This window comes from Scyliorhinus torazame, chromosome 12, assembly GCF_047496885.1.
Source record: "Scyliorhinus torazame isolate Kashiwa2021f chromosome 12, sScyTor2.1, whole genome shotgun sequence".
NCBI classification, from domain to species: domain Eukaryota; kingdom Metazoa; phylum Chordata; class Chondrichthyes; order Carcharhiniformes; family Scyliorhinidae; genus Scyliorhinus; species Scyliorhinus torazame.
The window spans coordinates 144,077,671-144,096,680 of record NC_092718.1 but is presented as its reverse complement, the minus strand read 5'-3'; the positions used below and the strand labels follow the sequence as shown (position 1 = coordinate 144,096,680).

At 44.6% G+C, this 19,010-nt stretch overlaps 1 protein-coding gene across 1 annotated transcript in view; it reads right to left on the bottom strand.

The window, feature by feature from the left end:
- prkrip1 (PRKR interacting protein 1) overlaps nucleotides 1-14,292 on the bottom strand; it is a 31,789-nt gene extending 17,497 nt beyond the window's left edge. The window contains exons 1-3 of the mRNA XM_072469125.1: nucleotides 14,152-14,292; nucleotides 7,257-7,335; nucleotides 2,089-2,189 (exon numbers count right to left, since the gene is read on the bottom strand). Of these exons, the coding sequence (XP_072325226.1) occupies nucleotides 2,089-2,189; nucleotides 7,257-7,335; nucleotides 14,152-14,265 (294 nt within the window). The 5' untranslated portion in view covers nucleotides 14,266-14,292. The remainder of the gene's footprint in view (nucleotides 1-2,088; nucleotides 2,190-7,256; nucleotides 7,336-14,151) is intronic.
- Nucleotides 14,293-19,010: the final 4,718 nt, after the last annotated feature.

The following is a 19,010-nucleotide window of genomic DNA, read 5'->3' as shown; positions in this document are numbered from 1 at the left end:
TCTTCAGCTGCTTCATCAATGACCTCCTTTCCATCATAAGGTCAGAAGTGGGGATGTTTGCGGATGACTGCACAATGTTCATCACCATTCGTGACTCCTCAGATAATGAAATGAAAAGAAATGAAATCGCTTATTGTCACAAGTAGGCTTCAAATTAAGTTACTGTAAAAAGCCCCTAGTCGCCACATTCCGGCACCTGTTCGGGGAAGCAGTCCATGTCCAAATGCATCAAGACCTGGACAATATTCAGGTTTGGGCAGATAAGAGGCAAGTTACATTCGCGCCACACAACTGCCAGGCAATGACCATGTCCTACAAGCTAGGATCTAACCACCGCCCCTTGACACCCTTGACCATTGCTGAATCCCCCACAATCAACATCCCGGGAGTTACCATTGATCATAAACTGAACTGGACTAGCCATATTAATACTGTGGCTACCAGGGCAGGTCAAAGACGAGGAATCCTACGGCGAGTAACTCACCTCCTGAACCCCCCAAAACCTGTCCACCATTTACAAGGTATAAGTCAGGAGTGTAATGGAATACTATCCACTTGCCTGGATGAGTGCAGCTCCAACAACATTCAAAGAAGCTCAACACCATCCAGGACAAAGCAGCCCGCTTGATTGGTACCCCTTTCACAAACATTCAAACCCTCCACCACCGCCGAACAGTGGCAACCATGTGCACCATCTACAAGATGGACTGCAATAACTCACCAAGGCTCCTTAGACAACACCTTCCAAACACATGACCACTACCATCTAGAAGGACAAGAACAGCAGATTTGTGGGAACCCCACCACCAAATCACTAACCACCCTGGCTTGGAAATATATCGCCTTTCCTTCTCTGTCGCTGGGGCAACATCCTGGAACTCCCTCCCTACCAGCACAGTGGGTGTCCTTATACCTCAAGAACTGCAGCGGTTCAAGAAGGCAACTCACCACCACCTTCTGAAGGGAAAATAGGGATGGGTAATAAATGCTGGCCGAGGCAGCGACGCCCACATCCCGTAAATGAATAAAAATAAATAAATAAATAAATGGGTACTCTATAAAAAAAATGTTTTAAAATCACAGGTGTTACCCTGGTGACTCATAGCTGGAAACCCTCTTAAGGCCAATATATCCCTCCTTCAGAACTGAACACAATACCCCAAATAAACTCTGATGACCTCTAACTGCAGTAATGAGGTTTTTGGTTACATTTTGGAACCGGGCACCAGATTTTAATAACTTGTGTGCCTGAACCTCAAACTTCTCGATTCACCATCCCATTCTGGTCCCACTCCCCTATTTACACTGCATTGCCAATCTTCTATCAAAAGTGCCTATTTCACACTGCGTAACATTAAACTCCATTGCCCAATGTTCTACTGATTCATTTAATCTAGGCCCTTTGTAATTTGCTGTTGTCTTCTTTGTAATGTACTATTTCTCTTATCCAAACAATATTTTCAAACGGATATACTTTCCTCCATTTCCATTTTTTTTTTCGGACTGGGATCTAAGGCCCCAGCATTAATCTGAAGATCAATGCTACTCCCTCCTCACCAGTGTAGGGTCTTTTTTATCCCGACCTATTTCCTGGCATGATCTTTGTGCAGGATGTTTTGAAAACAGAGAATGGCTCTTATGACATGGCTTCCTACCAACATTCGCAATTCCATGTTCATCATTGGTCGGCGCAGGCTTGGAGGGCCGAAGGGCCTGTTCCTGTGCTGTACTTTTCTTTGTTCTTTGAAAGAATAGGTGAATTTTGAATTGTGACTTACAGAAAGCTAAAAGTCAACAAGCATGGAGACAGGATAGTGTGCAACAGGAAAAATCACATGTGCTGCAGTCATGTACTGGATACTAACGGGAGGTCAGTCAACCTTATCCTACTGACTTCAAATACACAGTCAGATTACTTCATTCAAGAAAAATCTAATCGTTAAAGTTAAAAGGTCAAGAGTTCATATTTGGAGGCAGGCTAACCCTGTTTAAAATCTCAACTCCTCAGTGTTGCTTTGGAGCTCATACTAAGACTGCATTCCTTTTGGCTGAAGCATTGACAAGGAGCAGTTACGCAGCTATACTCACCTGTCCTGCTTGCTTTTCCATGAATTCCTCTCTCATATACTCCCTTCGCCGGAGATGTCTGTAAACATGGAACTCGCCACTGCCTGCACCAGCACTCGATCCTATTATCACAGCACAATTATGGCATTCAATGTGGAGGAAAGGAAGGGCGTACAGTAAAGATAAGAATGATTACCTTTTGCAAATCAAGAACTCAGATTTATGTTTGATCTAAAGGGCTGTCAATTATAATTCAGCAGCATCACTTTGACCAACACAAGTCCTGGCTACACTCACGAGAATCCAATAGACAGCTATGCAGCTTGCCAGGTCCAAAGACTGCAACAGCCATTGTTTGGACTGTGCAATAGGTTTCAGCTATCTATTATAATTGCATCACATTGCTCACCAAGGAAAGTATGTGCTCTTAATGAATAATTGTAGAAAGGTCATTATAATTTTGCCCAAGTGTGCAAGAGGAAGACTCTTCCATGAAGCTGGTTATCTAAGTTTGACACACTCTTCTTAAAGAAACTGTAGAACTCTCTCTCCCTTGTCACAACAGGGGTGTTAAGTTCAGAATAGAGGTCCAGCAAAGAATTCAAAGGTGAAGTGGGACTGGAGGGAAACATCACAAACCACTCTCCAATTCACATTTTTTTTTTCAGTAAAAGCAACCACAGAAAAAAAGTTAATGTCTCAACACTGATCTGTTAGGTCAACCAAATAAAACATGCCAGGAAAACAGCGGTAATTTTAAGTGATTTATATTTGTATTGTTAAATATTAAAAGTAAGGTATTTAATTGGGTTTAATTTAGTGGATAAAAGCAAATTACTGCGAAAGAGAAAATGCTGGAAAATCTCAGCAGGTCTGTAGGGAGAAAAAAAGAGCGAGCGTTTCGAGTCCAAATGACCCTTTGTCAAAGCTAAAAGACATAGAAAGTGGGAGATATTTATACTGTAGGGTGGGGGAATGAAAGATGAGTCATAGCCACAGAAACCAAGGGAAAAAAATGCTAACAGCCAAAGAAACCAAGGGAAAAGAGTGCTAATGGCAGTCCCCAGGGAGAATAAAGGGCGTGAAAGGCCAAACAGCAGAGAAACTAAAATCAGAAGGTAAACTGTGACAGATGAAGATGTGGAGGGTGGGGGGCATGGGTGGGAGAGAGGGGACAGGGGAAGCGATAGGGGGTGGAAATATATATAAGAAAAGACAAAATAGCAATAAATGGTAAAAGACAGTTAAAATGAAATGGAATGAAAACAAAGGGGTCGAAGTGGGGTAGAGCTAATCATCTGAAGTTGTTGAATTCGATGTTGAGACCAGAAGGCTGCAGCGTGCCTAACCATAAGATGAGATGATGTTCCTCCAGTTTGTGTCGAGCATCACTGGAACATTGCAGCAGGTAAAGGACAGACATGTGGGCATGGGGCAGGGTCTTGTGTTAAAATGGCAAGCAACGGGAAGGTCAGGGTCCTGAATGCGTACAGACCGAAGATGTTCAGCAAAGCGATCACGCAGTCTGCGTTTGGTCTCTCCGATACAGAGATCATCACATTGGGAGCAGCAAATGCAATAGACCAAATTGAAAGGGGTGCAACTGAAACGCTGCTTTACCTGGAATGAATGTTTTGGGCCTGGGATGTTAAGCATGGAAGAGTTAAAAGGGCAGGTGTTACACCCTCTGCGATTCCACAGGAAGGTGCCATACACAATAAATATTAGTTTAGTGGTTTGGTGTACAAAGAGTGAAACTCTAGTCAGATTCACGTTAGACAAAGGTGTTTGCATGTGCGGGGGTTTGGTCAATTCAAACTGTGGTCCCAGTGGTCAGGAATCTGGCATGCCGGCTGCGGGCAGCATTACCACACTCGGCCAGGATCCGTGCTGCTGGCCGGGGGGGGGGGGTGGGGGGGGCTTCTGCTAGGGCTGGGGGGGACTGGTGGGAGGTGGCCAGGGGGTGGGCTGTGGGGTCGCGGTTGGCACGTTGGGATCGCACATGGCTGGCGCCATGTTTTATGGCACAGCCGATGCAGGTCGTCAGCCCTGCGCATGAGCGGCCTGGAACCCACCCATTCTCCATCCGCTTTTGGCGTGATCTGCGAGAGTTTCACGTGGCGTCGGTGCTAGCTCCTCACCAATACCTGAATCGGTGAGGGGTTCACGCCAATTTACCTGTTGTGAACCTCCCGCGGATTCTCCGTATGCCCCGGCACTTAGCCTGAGAAACGAAGAATCCAGCCCATGATCTTTTGATGTGAAGATGACGCCGTTGGACTGGGGTGGGCTCAGTAAGACTTAGAACACCAGGTTAAAGTCAAACAGGTTTGTTTCGAATCACTAGCAGCTCCTTCATCAGGTGAGTGAAGAGATGGGTTCCACAACCACATATATGATGTAAGATGATACTTTGAATGTGAGTCTCAAATTGCATCATTGACTTTGTCTATATATGTGGTTGTGTAACCCACCTCTTCAGTCATCTGATGAAGGAGTTGCACTCTGAAAGCTAGTGATTCGAAACAAACCTGTTGGACTTTAACCTGGTGTTGGAATCTTGGATTATAATACAGGAGAACCATGTCAGACTATCAGTAACTGGCTGTTAACTGCCCAAGGATCAGCCATCAGAGTTGAATCACCTCTCCACCGGAGTTTTTCTTTTTTTCAGAACCAATTCTTTACTGACAATTATCTCTTCCACACTCTCCTTTAGTATACAACCTTTCTGACTTCCATCATAACTGTAAAAACCAGCAAGTAACAACACCAACACCAGATCCATTCTCGTATTGCCCTCTCTGTATTGGACATAACCAATGTAATTGTCTCTCCGGCACCCAAATGTAAATGTACCTCCCCAGTTTCCCTCTCCCCACAAACAGATGCCTACTTATGTGTTAAAAATAATATTGCCACGGTTGCGGCGATGACCAGCTGAGTCGCACGTTTCGGCACCTCCCGTTTTAACAGACTTTTGGACTCTTATCGGGAGCCCCAACGGATATTTTTCACGGCCAAACTCAGTGTGAGGCGATAAAGGAAGGAGTCCCCCCGGGTGTGGATGGAAAGAAGCGATAGTAGTGGCCAGATTGCGGAGGATCCTCTGGAGCAGCGGCAGAGAAGAGAAGGGAGTAGCAAGATGGCGGCTGAGGGAGCCCAGATGGTATGGGACCCGGAACAGCAGGAGTTCCTCCGGCGATGTGTGGAGGAGCTCAAGAAGGAGGTGCTGGCGATTGAGGGATTGAAGGAGACGCAAAAGACCCAGGAGATGGAGCTCCGTGGAGTGAAGGCAAAGGCAGCCGAGAATGAAGACGAGATACAGGGCTTGGTGGTGAAGACAGAGACGCACGAGGCACTACATAAGAGGTGCGTAGAAAGGCTGGAAGCCCTGGAAAATAGCTCGAGGAGGAAGAATTTAAGGATTTTGGGTCTTCCCGAAGGGTCAGAGGGGGGGGGGGGGGGAAGAGGGGGGGTACATGTGGGTCCTTGGGGGTTTTTTGTTCTTTTCCATGCTGGTTGTTTATAATTATATTTATTTTTTCAATGTTACTATTTCTTTTTCTGCACTTGTTGTTAGTTAATATATTGTTTAAATAACGGTCAATGTACATTTTGTTACAAAGTTGTAAAAATGGAAAATTCTTTTTGATCGAAAAACTTTAATAAAATATATTTTTTTTAAAAAATAGTTTTGCCAATTGTACAGAGTGCTGTTGTTGAGCTAGTGCATCAGACACTACCAGTCTTTTTTGTGTGTTTTCTTCTCTTCTATATATATATGTATATATTTTATTTTTTTTGTTCTGTGTACATAACGGTAAACATACTTTGTTCAAAAACCCAATAAAAAACATTTAATTAAAAAAATGCAACACATTTACATAATACCTATGCAAAATCATCACCACATTTAGAGATTTTCCTTCACCACATCGAACATTACAAACTATCTTCAAAGTACAAAGAAAATGTTTCAAAATATACGAAGTGGATCTTTCCAAACAGAAACTGGAGTATTGCAGAGGAGAGAAAGGAGAACAATGTGTTGTAAAGATTCATCGTCTGGTCAGGAAAGAAAGTCAACTATATTCCTCTGTGTCACATTGCTTAAGAAGCGATTATTCACTGGGTACTCATCATTCTAACCTGCCAGCACTGTATGCTAACAAGAAAAGCCCTGGTAACAGGAGAGACTGCAGAAGAACAAGACATTTTGTTTTTAAAGCCCAGAAGTGACGCATTCAGCGGGGTATGCTGCAAAGTCCCTGTATGCTGAATGTTCTGATCTCAGTACAATAATTGGTCTACAATGGGTCCCAGCACCTCTGGGAAGTGAGGAAGCTGACTGGGCTTCAGCCTCGAATGAGATGCCACTACTTCCCACAGAGGGTGGTGAATTTGTCAAACTCACGGCCCCAAGTGCAGTGGAGTCCGAATCATTACAGAATTTTAAGAGGGAGATATATATATTTCTGATAAAAAGCAGGTTAAAGGGATAAGAGGAACAGGTAGGGAAGGGGCTTTGAGACCAGGAAAGATCAGCCATGATCTGATTGAATGGCACAGCACGGTCAAAGGGCTGAATTGCCTACTTCTGCTCCTGATTCCCATGTTCCTATTATCTAGTCAGTACATGGCCGGAGTCAAGAACATCTCTTGGGGGAGACTGAGTGAGGAAAGGCAGGACTGGACAGAGGTGTAGGATTGAATGTCCTATTACCAAACAGTACTACTATATATATTTCTCACCATCTACTACATAAATTGTGGAGAGGGATTCAACTCCAGTTTAATAAATTTCAAATGGTTAGAAACTGGATTACAGTTTCCTAACACCCTCAGTCTGATTGCTGAAGAAAGATCGCTTGGGAAAGGTACCATACTTCAATGCAGTTAATTGCTGCAAAGTAGAAGTCAGTGTGACCCAGTGGGGATGGTCACATTCTCCCAGTGTCTGCGTGGGTCTCCCTCCACAACCCAACGATGTGCAGGGTAGATGGATTGGCCATGCAAAATTGCCCCTTAATTGGAAAAAAAATAATTGGGTACTCTAAATTTAAAAAAAGACACAGTGGGGATGGGGAGAGTAAAGTAAATTGCTGGAGGTGATATGTGGAGAAAAAGTCTTTGATCACATACACATCGTAAAGTTGCATGTTTCCTTCCATAAAAGTAACATTTACCCATAACATCGCGAACAAATTCTGGTGGTGGGCGCGGAGCCCAGTCCTTGGGTTTCTCCAAGATTAAAACTTGCTTCTCCTACAATGAGAAATTTGAGGAAAACCTTGATCAATACCGAACATTCGAAACTTCCGTCAACATGAGCAAAATTTCAGCAGGGCCCAAAAAGATACTGAGGCCGGCACTGACATTGTACCGCTGGCACAGCTCCCCGATCCTACTCAACATCATTCCTTTCTCCTGCCACCTACATCGCTCTCCCCTTTCCCAAACATCAATCTCTCCATGTCCCCAAGTATTCAATCATCCTCATCCCCACCCTCTCCCCCAGGCATTCAACCCTCCCCCGCCCCTTTTGGGTATTCACACTACTCTCCGCACCTCCTGCAAATTTAGTCTCCCCCTTCTTAACAGTAGCTATGCCAATTGACAGAACATTAAGTGAGAAATGATTGGAGCATGTAACAAAATTAATGTAATAATTGTGGGGGATTTTAATCTTTATATAGACTAGACAAGTCAGATTGGTAAAGCAGGTCTGGAAGATGAGTTTGCAGAATGCTTTCTGGCAGTTTCCTGGATCAAAATGTTGTGGAGCCAACTAGGGATAAAGATATTTTAGATTTATAATTGCATAACCAGGCAGAGTATATGAGTAATCTTATGGTGAAAGATCCACTGGGGAAAAAGTGATCATAATACAAATGAGTTCCACATTAAGTTTGAAAATTACATACTCCAATCACAATCTTAAACTTAAACAAAGCCAATTACATAGATTTATTTATCACGAAGGTTGATTCATTAACCAGACTAAAAGGTATGGCAGTAATTAAACTGTGCAAAACATCCCTGGTATGGAGGGAAGATCTTATGAGGAAAGGCTGAGGTACTTGAGGCTGTTTTCGTTAGAGAGAAGGTTAAGAGGTGACTTAATTTAGGCATACAAGATGATCAGAGGATTGGATAGGGTGGACAGTGAGAGCCTTTTTCCTCGGATGGTGATGTCTCGCACGAGGGGACATAGCTTTAAATTGAGGGGAGATAGATATAAGACAGATATCAGAGGTAGGTTCTTTACTCAGAGAGTAGTAAGGGCGTGGAATGCCCTGCCTGCAACAGTAGTGGACTCGCCAACACGAAGGACATTCAAATGGTCATTGGATAGACATATGGATAATAAGGGAATAGTGTTGATGGGCTTTAGAGTGGTTTCACAGATCGGTGCAACAAAGAGGGCCGAAGGGCCTGTACTGCGCTGTAATGTTCTATGTTCTATAAAATATTCAACAAATGTATATTCCACATATTGAAAAACAAAAACTCAGTGAGCAACATTATTAAATGAAGAGGCTTGCAACATCGCAAGTGACTGGTAAGTAGTTTTTCTGTTTTCTTTTTCTTTTCATTGGTATATTTATTTACTTTTTCTTTGTTGGTTTTTTTTGGAAATTGTAGTTGTTGAAGTTAACCGAAGGTTTAAGACATGGCAGGAGATCTCAGACCCGTGTCATGCTCCTCGTGTGCGGTGTGGGAGCTCAGGGACACACCCACTGTCCCTGGCTCCTTCACGTGCAAGAAGTGTGTCCAGTTGCACCTCCTGTTAGACCGCTTGACGGCTCTGGAGCTGCGGATGGACTCACTTTGGAGCATCCACGATGCTGAGGACGTCGTGGATAGCACGCTTAGCGAGTTGGTCACACCGCAGGTGAAAGTTACTGAGGGATAGAAAATGGGTGACCAAAAGACAGAGCAAGAGTAGGAAGGCAGTGCAGGTGTCCCCTGAGGTCATCTCCCTGCAAAACAGATATACCGCTTTGGATACTGTTGAGGGAGATGGCTCACCAGGGGAAGGCACCGTGGCTGGCTTTGCTGCGCAGGGACTCAATCGTTCGGGGAATAGACAGGCGGTTCTGCGGATGCAATTGAGACTCCAGGACGGTATGTTGCCTCCCTGTTGCAAGGGTCAAGGATGTCTCGGAGCGGCTGAAGGACATTCGGGGGGGGGGGGGTGAACATAGGCACCAACGATATAGGTCAAAAACAGGACGAGGTCCTACAAGCTGAATTCAGGGAGTTAGGAAGTAAATAAAAAGTTGGACCACAAAGGTTGTAATCTCAGGATTGCTACCAGTGCCACGAGCTAGTCAGAGTAGGAATGTCAGGATAGATAGGATGAATGTGTGGCTCGCGAGATGGTGCAAGAGGGAGGGATTCAAATTCCTGGGGCATTGGAAACGGTTCGGGGGGAGCTGGGACCAGTGCAAATGGACGGTCTGCACCTAGGCAGGACTGGAACCGATGTCCTGGGGGGGTGTTGGGGGGGGGGGTTAGCTAGAGCTGTTGGGGAGAGTTTAAACTAATGTGGCAGGGGGATGGGAACCAATGCAGGAAGTTGGAAGGTAGTAAAACAGGGACAGAAACAAAAGGCAGTAAGGGGGAAAGTGTAAGGCAGAGAAGCCATAGTCAAAAATCAAAAAGGGCGACAGTACAAGGTACAGTGACTGAGGGAGCTCAATGAATAGGACCAGGAATACTAAAAGGAATAAAACAGGAAGTAAAAACATTAATGGTAAGCAACGCGGCAGGTTGTTACATGAAGATATGGGTTCAACAACAAGGAAAATTCGGAGAAAAGTTAAGAGGAAATATAACTTAGGAGAGATTACTGATCGAGGTGTTAAGATTCAGAACAGAGGTGAAAAAAACAACACAAGTGTACTTTACCTGAATGCTCGTAGTATTCGGAATAAGGTAAATGAGTTGATGGTGCAAATCATCGTGAATGACTATGATTTAGTGGCCATTACTGAAACATGGTTAAAGGATGGTCACGATTGGGAGTTAAATATCCGAGGGTATCAAACTATTCGGAAGGACAGAGTGCATGGTAAGGGAGGTTGTGTAGCTCTGTTAATTAAGGATGACATCCGGGCAATACTAAGGGATGACATTGGTGCTATGGAGGATAAGGTTGAATCCATTTGGGTGGAAATCAGGAATAGTAAGGCGAAAAAGTCACTGATGGTAGTAGTCTATAGGCCACCAAATAGTAACATTATGGTGGGGCAGGCAATAAACAAAGAAATAACTGATGCATGTAGAAATGGTACAGCAGTTATCATGGGGGATTTTAATCTACATGTCGATTGGTTTAACCAGGTCAGTCAAGGCAGCCTTGAGGAGGAGTTTATAGAATGTATCCACGATAGTTTACTTGAACAGTATGTAATGGAACCTACGAGGGAACAAGCGGTCCTAGATCTGGTCCTGTGTAATGAGACAGGATTGATTCAGGATCTCATAGTTAGGGATCCTCTCAGAAGGAGCGATCACAATATGTGGAATTTAAAATACAGATGGAGGGTGAGAAGGTAAATTCAAACACTAGTGTTTTGTACTTAAACAAAGGAGATTACAATGGGATGAGAGAAGAACTAGCTAAGGGAGACTGGGAGCAAGGACTTTATGGTGAAACAGTTGAGGAACAGTGGAGAACCTTCCAAGCGATTTTTCACAGTGCTCAGCAAAGGTTTATACCAACAAAAAGGAAGGACGGTAGAAGGAGGGAAAATCGACCGTGGATACCTAAGGAAATAAGGGAGAGTATCAAATTGAAGGAAAAAGCAAACAAAGTAGCAAAGATCAGTGGGAGACTAGAGGACTGGGAAATCTTTAGGGGGCAACAGAAAGCTACTAAAAAAGCTATAAAGAAGAGTAAGATAGATTATGAGAGTAAACTTGCTCAGAATATAAAAACAGATAGTAAAAGTTTCTACAAATATATAAAACAAGAAAGAGTGGCTAAGGTAAATAGTGGTCCTTTAGAGGATGAGAAGGGAGATTTAATGGGAGATGAGGAACTGAACAGGTTTTTTGGGCCGGTCTTCACAGTGGAAGACACAAATAACATGCCAGTGACTGATGGAAATGAGGCTATGACAAGTGAGGACCTTGAGAGAATTGTTATCACTAAGGAGGTAGTGATGGGCAAGCTAATGGGGCTAAAGGTAGACAAGTCTCCTGGACCTGATGGAATGCATCCCAGAGTGCTAAAAGAGATGGCTAGGGACATTGCAAATGCACTAGTGATAATTTACCAAAATTCACTAGACTCTGGGGTGGTCACGGCAGATTGGAAATTAGCAAACGTGACACCACAGTTTAAAAAAGGAGGTAGGCAGAAAGCTGGTAATTATCGGCCAGTGAGCCTAACTTCGGTAGTAGGGAAGATGCTGGAATCTATCATCAAGGAAGAAATAGCGAGGCATCTGGATGGAAATTGTCCCATTGGGCAGACGCAGCATGGGTTCATAAAGGGCAGGTCGTGCCTAACTAATTTAGTGGAATTTTTTGAGGATATTACCAGAGCAGTAGATAACGGGGAGCCAATGGATGTGGTATATCTGGATTTCCAGAAAGCCTTTGACAAGGTGCCACACAAAAGGTTGCTGCATAAGATAAAGATGCATGGCATTAAGGGGAAAGTAGTAGCATGGATAGAGGATTGGTTAATTAATAGAAAGCAAAGAGTGGGGATTAATGGGGGTTTCTCTGGTTGGCAATCAGTAGCTAGTGGTGTCCCTCAGGGATCAGTGTTGGGTCCACAATTGACATAGATGATTTGGAGTTGGGGACCAAGGGCAATGTGTCCAAGTTTGCAGATGACACTAAGATGAGTGGTAAAGCAAAAAGTGCAGAGGATACTGGAAGTCTACAGAGGGATTTGGATAAGCTAAGCGAATGGGCTAGGGTCTGGCAGATGGAATACAATGTTGACAAATGTGAGGTTATCCATTTTGGTAGGAATAACAGCAAAAGGGATTATTATTTAAACGATAAAATATTAAAACATGCTGTTATGCAGAGAGACCTGGGTGTGCTAGTGCATGAGTCGCAAAAAGTTGGTTTACAGGTGCAACAGGTGATTAAGAAGGCAAATGGAATTTTGTCCTTCTTTGCTCGAGGGATGGAGTTTAAGACTAAGGAGGTTATGCTGCAATTGTGTAAGGTGTTAGTGAGGCCACACCTGGAGTATTGTGTTCAGTTTTGGTCTCCTTACTTGAGAAAGGACGTACTGGCACTGGAGGGTATGCAGAGGAGATTCACTAGGTTAATCCCAGAGCTGAAGGGGTTGGATTACGAGGAGAGGTTGAGTAGACTGGGACTGTACTCGTTGGAATTTAGAAGGATGAGGGGGGATCTTATAGAAACATATAAAATTATGAAGGGAATAGATAGGATAGATGCAGGCAAGCTGTTTCCACTGGCAGGTGAAAGCAGAGATAGCCTCAAAATAAGGGGAAGTAGATTTAGGACTGAGTTTAGGAGGAACTTCTTCACCCAAAGGGTTGTTAATTTATGGAATTCCTTGCCCAGTGAAGCAGTAGAGGCTCCTTCATTAAATGTTTTTAAGATAAAGATAGATAGTTTTTTGAAGAATAAAGGGATTAAGGGTTATGGTGTTCGGGCTGGAAAGTGGAGCTGAGTCCACAAAAGATCAACCATGAACTCATTGGATGATGGAGCAGGCTCGAGGGGCCAGATGGCCTCCTCCTGCTCCTAGTTCTTATGAATAACAGTGAACCTGAGGATTGGAAGTGGTTTAGAAACCAGCAAAAGGTACAAAAACAGTGCTAAAAAAAGGGAAGCAAGCTATCCAGGAATATAAAAACGGATTGCAAGATGGTTTACAAGTTTATAAAAAGGAAGAGAGGAGCTAAAATAAACATTGGTTCCTTCAAAGCAGACAAGAAAAATTATCATGGGGAATGAGGAAATGGCAGAAACATTGAAGAAATAATTTGTGCCTGTTTTCACAGCAGGAGACATAAATTACATATCAGAAATAGCAGGAAACCAAAGGGCTAATAAATGTACAAAACTGAAATAATGAATATTATTGAAGATAAAGTATTGGAAGACATAAGGGACTAAAACATGACAAATCCCCAGATGGCTACATCCTAGCATTCAAAAGGGGGTAACTGCAGAGATAAGTGGGTATACTGTTTATAATTTTCAAAAACTCCCTAGATTTTCGAACGATAAAGGGGAAGCAGTAAGTAGTAGTATACTTGGGTTACAACAAAGCAATTGGTAAGGTGTTATACTAAAGGTTAAAATATGTAAGATAAGGGCTCATAAGAGTTGTGGACAGGTGGGGCAGCTGCTAGAATCAATCATTGAGGAGGTTAGAGCTGGAGAAACACAAGGTAATCGGGATGTCAGCAGTTTTGTGAATGGGAAACAATGTTTAACCAATTTACTGGAGTTCTTTGAAGGAGTAACATGAGCTGTGGATAAAGGGTAACCTGTAGATGTGCTATACTTTGATTCCCAGAAGGCATTTTATAAGGTGCCACATCAAAGGTTATTGTGGAAAATAAATGTTGATATTCAAAGGGGCATAACTCTCCGTATTTGTAAAAGAAGCACAAAAAGTTAGTACGCAAGTACAGCAAGCAATTATTGCAAGGGGATTGGAATACTGGAGTAAGTCTTGTTGCAAACGTACAGGATTTTGACAACAGCACCCCTGGAAAACTGTGTACAACTTTGATCTCCATATTTAAGGTTGGACATGCTTGCATTGGAGGAGCTACAACAAAGATTCTTCAGTAGATTGGCTCCTGGAATGCCAGGATTGTCCTATGATGAAAGACTGAGCAAATTGGGTGTGCATTCTCTGGAAATTGGCACAATTGAGGGGTAGTCATTGAAACGAAGTCACTTAGCAGAGGAGACACTGAGAGGTTGTTGCCCCTGGTTGGATAACTTGGAACATGATGCATAAAGTCGGGGGTGGTGTGGTTTTATTTCTTAAATTTCCCTCACCCCCATTGCATGTGCATGTGCACCACCACCCCCCCGGGGGGGTCTATTTTCACTCACAGGGTTCCTCATTAACCGCTCCAGCTTCAGGCGCTGTTCTTCGGCCGCGCTCCTCGGAATAACCAGCGGCTGTGTCGCCTTCTTGACCGGAAGCCTCTTCGCTCCGTCCGCCATCCTGGAGTGGCGGAGCAGGGCGATGACGTCGCACAGCCCAAAGTGTCGCGGTTCAGTGACGTCATCGGTCCCCGGCACCGCTCGCGCACCCGGACTGGCTCTCCCCCCTCTCCAATGCTGCAGGTGAAGGACTGAGTTTGTGTGAAGGCTAATGGAGTGCTGAGGTGTAGGAGAGATCCTGACTCTCCTCCACATCCTTCATCTATCTCTAAATATCAGCCTCATGATGGAGAGTCAGCAATGTGAATCCTCCACCTCACACACACACTTCACTCCCTCACACACACCGTCCACCTCACACACCTATACATACTCCCTCACTCATTAACACTCCCCCACACCTTCAATCACCTATACATACTCCCTCACTCATTAACACTCCCCCACACATTCACACACACCTTCAATCACCTATACATACTCCCTCACTCATTACCACTCCCTCACTCATTTATTCACATTCGCACTCCCTTTAAGTGGAGAAGGAGGCTATTCGGACTATCGAGTCTGCAAGAGCACCCAAACTAGACCCACTCCCCTGCCCAATCCCTGTAACCCCACCTAACCTTTGGACACTTAAGGGGCAATTTAGCATGGCCAACCCACTTAACCTACACATCTTCAGTGTGTCGGAGGAAACCCACGCAGACACGGGGAGAGTGTACAAACTCCCCACAGTCACCCAAGGCCGGAATTAATCCCGCATCCCTGGTGCTGTGAGTCAGCAATGGAAGGTCTAATGCAGGTAGTGAATATACAGTGAATGGTAGAACCCTCAAGAGTATTGAAAGTCAAAGAGATCTAGGAATACAGGTCCACAGGTCATTGAAAGGGGCAACACAGGTGGAGAAGGTAGTCAAGAAGGCATACGGCATGCTTGCCTTCATTGGCCGGGGCATTGAGTATAAGAATTGGCAAGTCATGTTGCAGCTGTATAGAACCTTAGTTAGGCCACACTTGGAGTATAGTGTTCAATTCTGGTCGCCACACTACCAGAAGGATGTGGAGGCTTTAGAGAGGGTGCAGAAGAGATTTACCAGAATGTTGCCTGGTATGGAGGGCATTAGCTATGAGGAGCGGTTGAATAAACTCGGTTTGTTCTCACTGGAACGAAGGAGGTTGAGGGGAGACCTGATAGAGGTCTACAAAATTATGAGGGGCATAGACAGAGTGGATAGTCAGAGGCTTTTCCCCAGGGTAGAGGGGTCAATTACTAGGGGACATAGGTTTAAGGTGAGAGGGGCAAGGTTTAGAGTAGATGTACGAGGCAAGTTTTTTACGCAGAGGGTAGTGGGTGCTTGGAACTCGCTACCGGAGGAGGTGGTGGAAGCAGGGACGATAGTGACATTTAAGGGGCATCTTGACAAATACATGAATAGGATGGGAATAGAGGGATACAGACCCAGGAAGTGTAGAAGATTGTAGTTTAGTCGGGCAGCATGGTCGGCACGGGCTTGGAGGGCCAAAGGGCCTGTTCCTGTGCTGTACATTTCTTTGTTCTTTGTTGTTGTTGTTAGGCCACACTTGGAGTATGGTGTTCAATTCTGGTCGCCACACTACCAGAGGATGTGGAGGCTTTAGAGAGGGTGCAGAAGAGATTTACCAGGATGTTGCCTGGTATGGAGGACATTAGCTATGAGGAGCGGTTGAATAAACCCGGTTTGTTCTCACTGGAACAACGGAGGTTGAGGGGCGACCTGATAGAGGTCTACAGAATTATGAGGGGCACAGACAGAGTCTTTTTCCCATTGTAGAGGGGTCAATTACTAGGGGGCATAGGTTTAAGGTGCGAGGGGTAAGGTTTAGAGGAGATGTACAAGGCATTTTTTTACACACAGGATAGTGGGTGGCTGGAGCTTGCTGCCGGAGGAGGTGGTGGAAGCAGGGACGATAGTGACATTTAAGGGAAATCTTGACAAAAACATGAATAGGATGGGAATAGAGGGATACGGACCCAGGAAGTATAGAATATTTTAGTTTAGATGGGCAGCATGGTCGGCACAGGCTTGGAGGGCAGAAGGGCCTGTTCCTGTGCTGTACTTTTCTTTGTTCTTTGTACTATTCAACATGCCGCCCCAAATATTCCATATTTGTTCTTGTTATGAATAAACAGTATTTGTGTTTAAATTTACAAACCCAGTGACTGTAATTATTGGGTAGTCAAAGGCTAAGATTTTCAGGTATCTTTATGAGAATTATTGGTTGATTCACTTACTTTGTGGCTCCGGGGCCTGTGAAGCTGGAATTGACTAGAGTGTCGTTACATGAATTGGGGGCTCAGGGCTGGACTTCCTGGCTCTTTAGATGGCGAATTTGGGTTGCAGTATAAAATTTTTAAAAGCACTAGGCAGTATTCTCCAGTCCTCCAGCCACATTTTCCGACAGTGGGATTCTCCATTCCTCCAGCCGGCCAATGGTGTATCCCATTATGGCCATCTCATGCTGTCAGGAAACCCATGGGCGTGGGTGCGCTGCTGGCGGACAGGCGGAACCCGCCGACCGAGTATTCGGCTGACCATGTCTGTAGTGATATAACAGGATGGCTTTGGAAGATGCTGAAGGTATTCTTCAGGTGGATGTATTAACTGTGGTTTATTTAAAAGAGCTTCACAAAGACAAGCTAGTTAAACTGGTAGGTGAACTAAAAATAGAGGCACCAGTTAGAGCTAGAATTGTGGATGAAATTGAAGCAATTGCTCAACATATAAATTTGAAAGAAGTGCAGGAAATACAGCGCGCGTCAGGGGAACAGTCAGTAGAATTGACTAAAATCCAGCTATAAATGAAACAATTGGAAATGAGGCAAAAGCACAAAGAAATGGAGCTGAGGCAAAAAAAAGGAAAAAAGAAATGGAGAGAGGAAAAAGAGTGGATAGAGAGGAAAAAGAAAGAGAGAGTGTGGATAAAGAAAGAGAGACTTCTAGCTCGAGGCACTACAAATAAATGGGAAGTTGGCAGAAAGTAGAGGGGAGCTTAAACGTAGAACAGAACCCAGTGGATATATGTTTAAATTTATATAGGCCTCCCAAATTCCAATGAGAAGGAGGTAGAAACCATTTTTAAGGCTTTTGAGAAAGCAGCAACCCAAATGGAGTGACCAAGAGAAAAGTGGGCATTACTCATGCAGAGTAAACTGACGGGGCGAGCACAGGAAGTTTATGCTTATCTATCAGAGCGGGGATCTAAGGATTATGATGTGGTAAGAAAGGTTATTCTGGATGCATATGAATTGGTTCCTAAAACATAGGCAAAGTTTCAGAATTTATGGAGCCAGCCAGGACTGACTTTTGCAGAGTTTGAAAGGGTGAAGCAGAACAATTTTGATAGGTGGGTACGAGCACTGCTGCCTCACAGCGCCAGGGTTCAATTCCGGCCTTCGGTCACTGACTGTGCGGAGTTTGCACGTTCTCCCCGTGTCTGTGTGGGTTTCCTCCGGGCACTCCGGTTTCCTCCCACAGTCCAAAGATGTGCAGGTTAGTGGATTGGCCATGCTAAATTGCCCCTCAGTGTTCAGGGATGTGTAGGTTAGGTTATGGGGCTCGGGGGGTAGGGAGGGGTGGTTGAGTGAGTGGATATGGGTAGATTGGCTCATTCAAAGGGGCGATGTGGACTCGATGGGCCGAATGGACTTCTTCTGCACTGTCCAGATTCTATGATTCCATGATTGGGAGTTGAAACTACCTATGAGGCTCTACGAGAGGTCATTCTCTTAGGACAATTTAAGAATTCTCTACCTTCTGTAGTACAAGCCCATGTTGAAGACCAGAGGGTGAAAACGTCTTGGCAGGCAGCAATAATGCTGACGATGATGAGCTAATCCATAAATTTAAACCTTTGTTCCATCACCCCCATAAATTTGAAAAGGATAGTGTCATGGGAACGTCACTTTAAGAAATCTTTTTCTTCTCAAGTGGCTGCAGTGATGTTACTGCGTAGGTGGAGCTGGGCTCTGGTTCTGCTTTTTACTTTCGTTTTGAGCTGGAAGCTGTTTTTGGCTCTGAGTTTTAGTTTAGTTTTCAGTTGGTGAGCTGCATTCAAACCAAGTTTATTTTAGTCTCTATTTTAGTCTCTCTGTCTGCATGCTAAAGAATATCTCCAGATCACTTGATGATTTCAAAGTAATACCTGTTTCTCTGAGGAATGCAAACCTACTGTCTTTGTTAAAAAGGGTCTTTGACTTATGGAGGTTGTTAGAAAAGTTACTAAGGACTTCCGGTGGCGGCGATGAGGGAGTAGGTCGCACATTTGGTGGCTCCCGTTTCGGTTTGACTTTTGAACCTGTTCCCCCGACTTTTTTGCGCTTTTGAGCGCGGAACTGGAAAGCAATAGTACTCAGGCACTGAACCCATACAGAGTTGTATGGACGTAAGAAGCCGGAGGGACCGTAAACAGCAAAAGTGGACAAGCAAGGGCACAGTGGAGGCTGTGAGAGAGACCAATATAGCCGATGTCCAAAGCAAGGCGCCGACAGCCCAGCCTACAATGGAGCAGCTGCTACAGGCCATGCAGGAGGGCTTTTTAGCTCTGAAGCGCGATAACTTGAAGCCGCTCCAGAAGTCAATGGACCGATTGGAAAAAAGGCTGGAGGAGCAGGCCGACTTTCAAACGGTGGCGGACGTGGAAATTCGGAGGTTGAGGGATCAGCAAAAAATGCTCCTGGAAAGGCTGGAGGACCTGGACAACAGATCTCGCCGGCAGAATGTAAGAATCGTTGGCCTCCCGGAGGGGACTGAGGGGCTGGATGC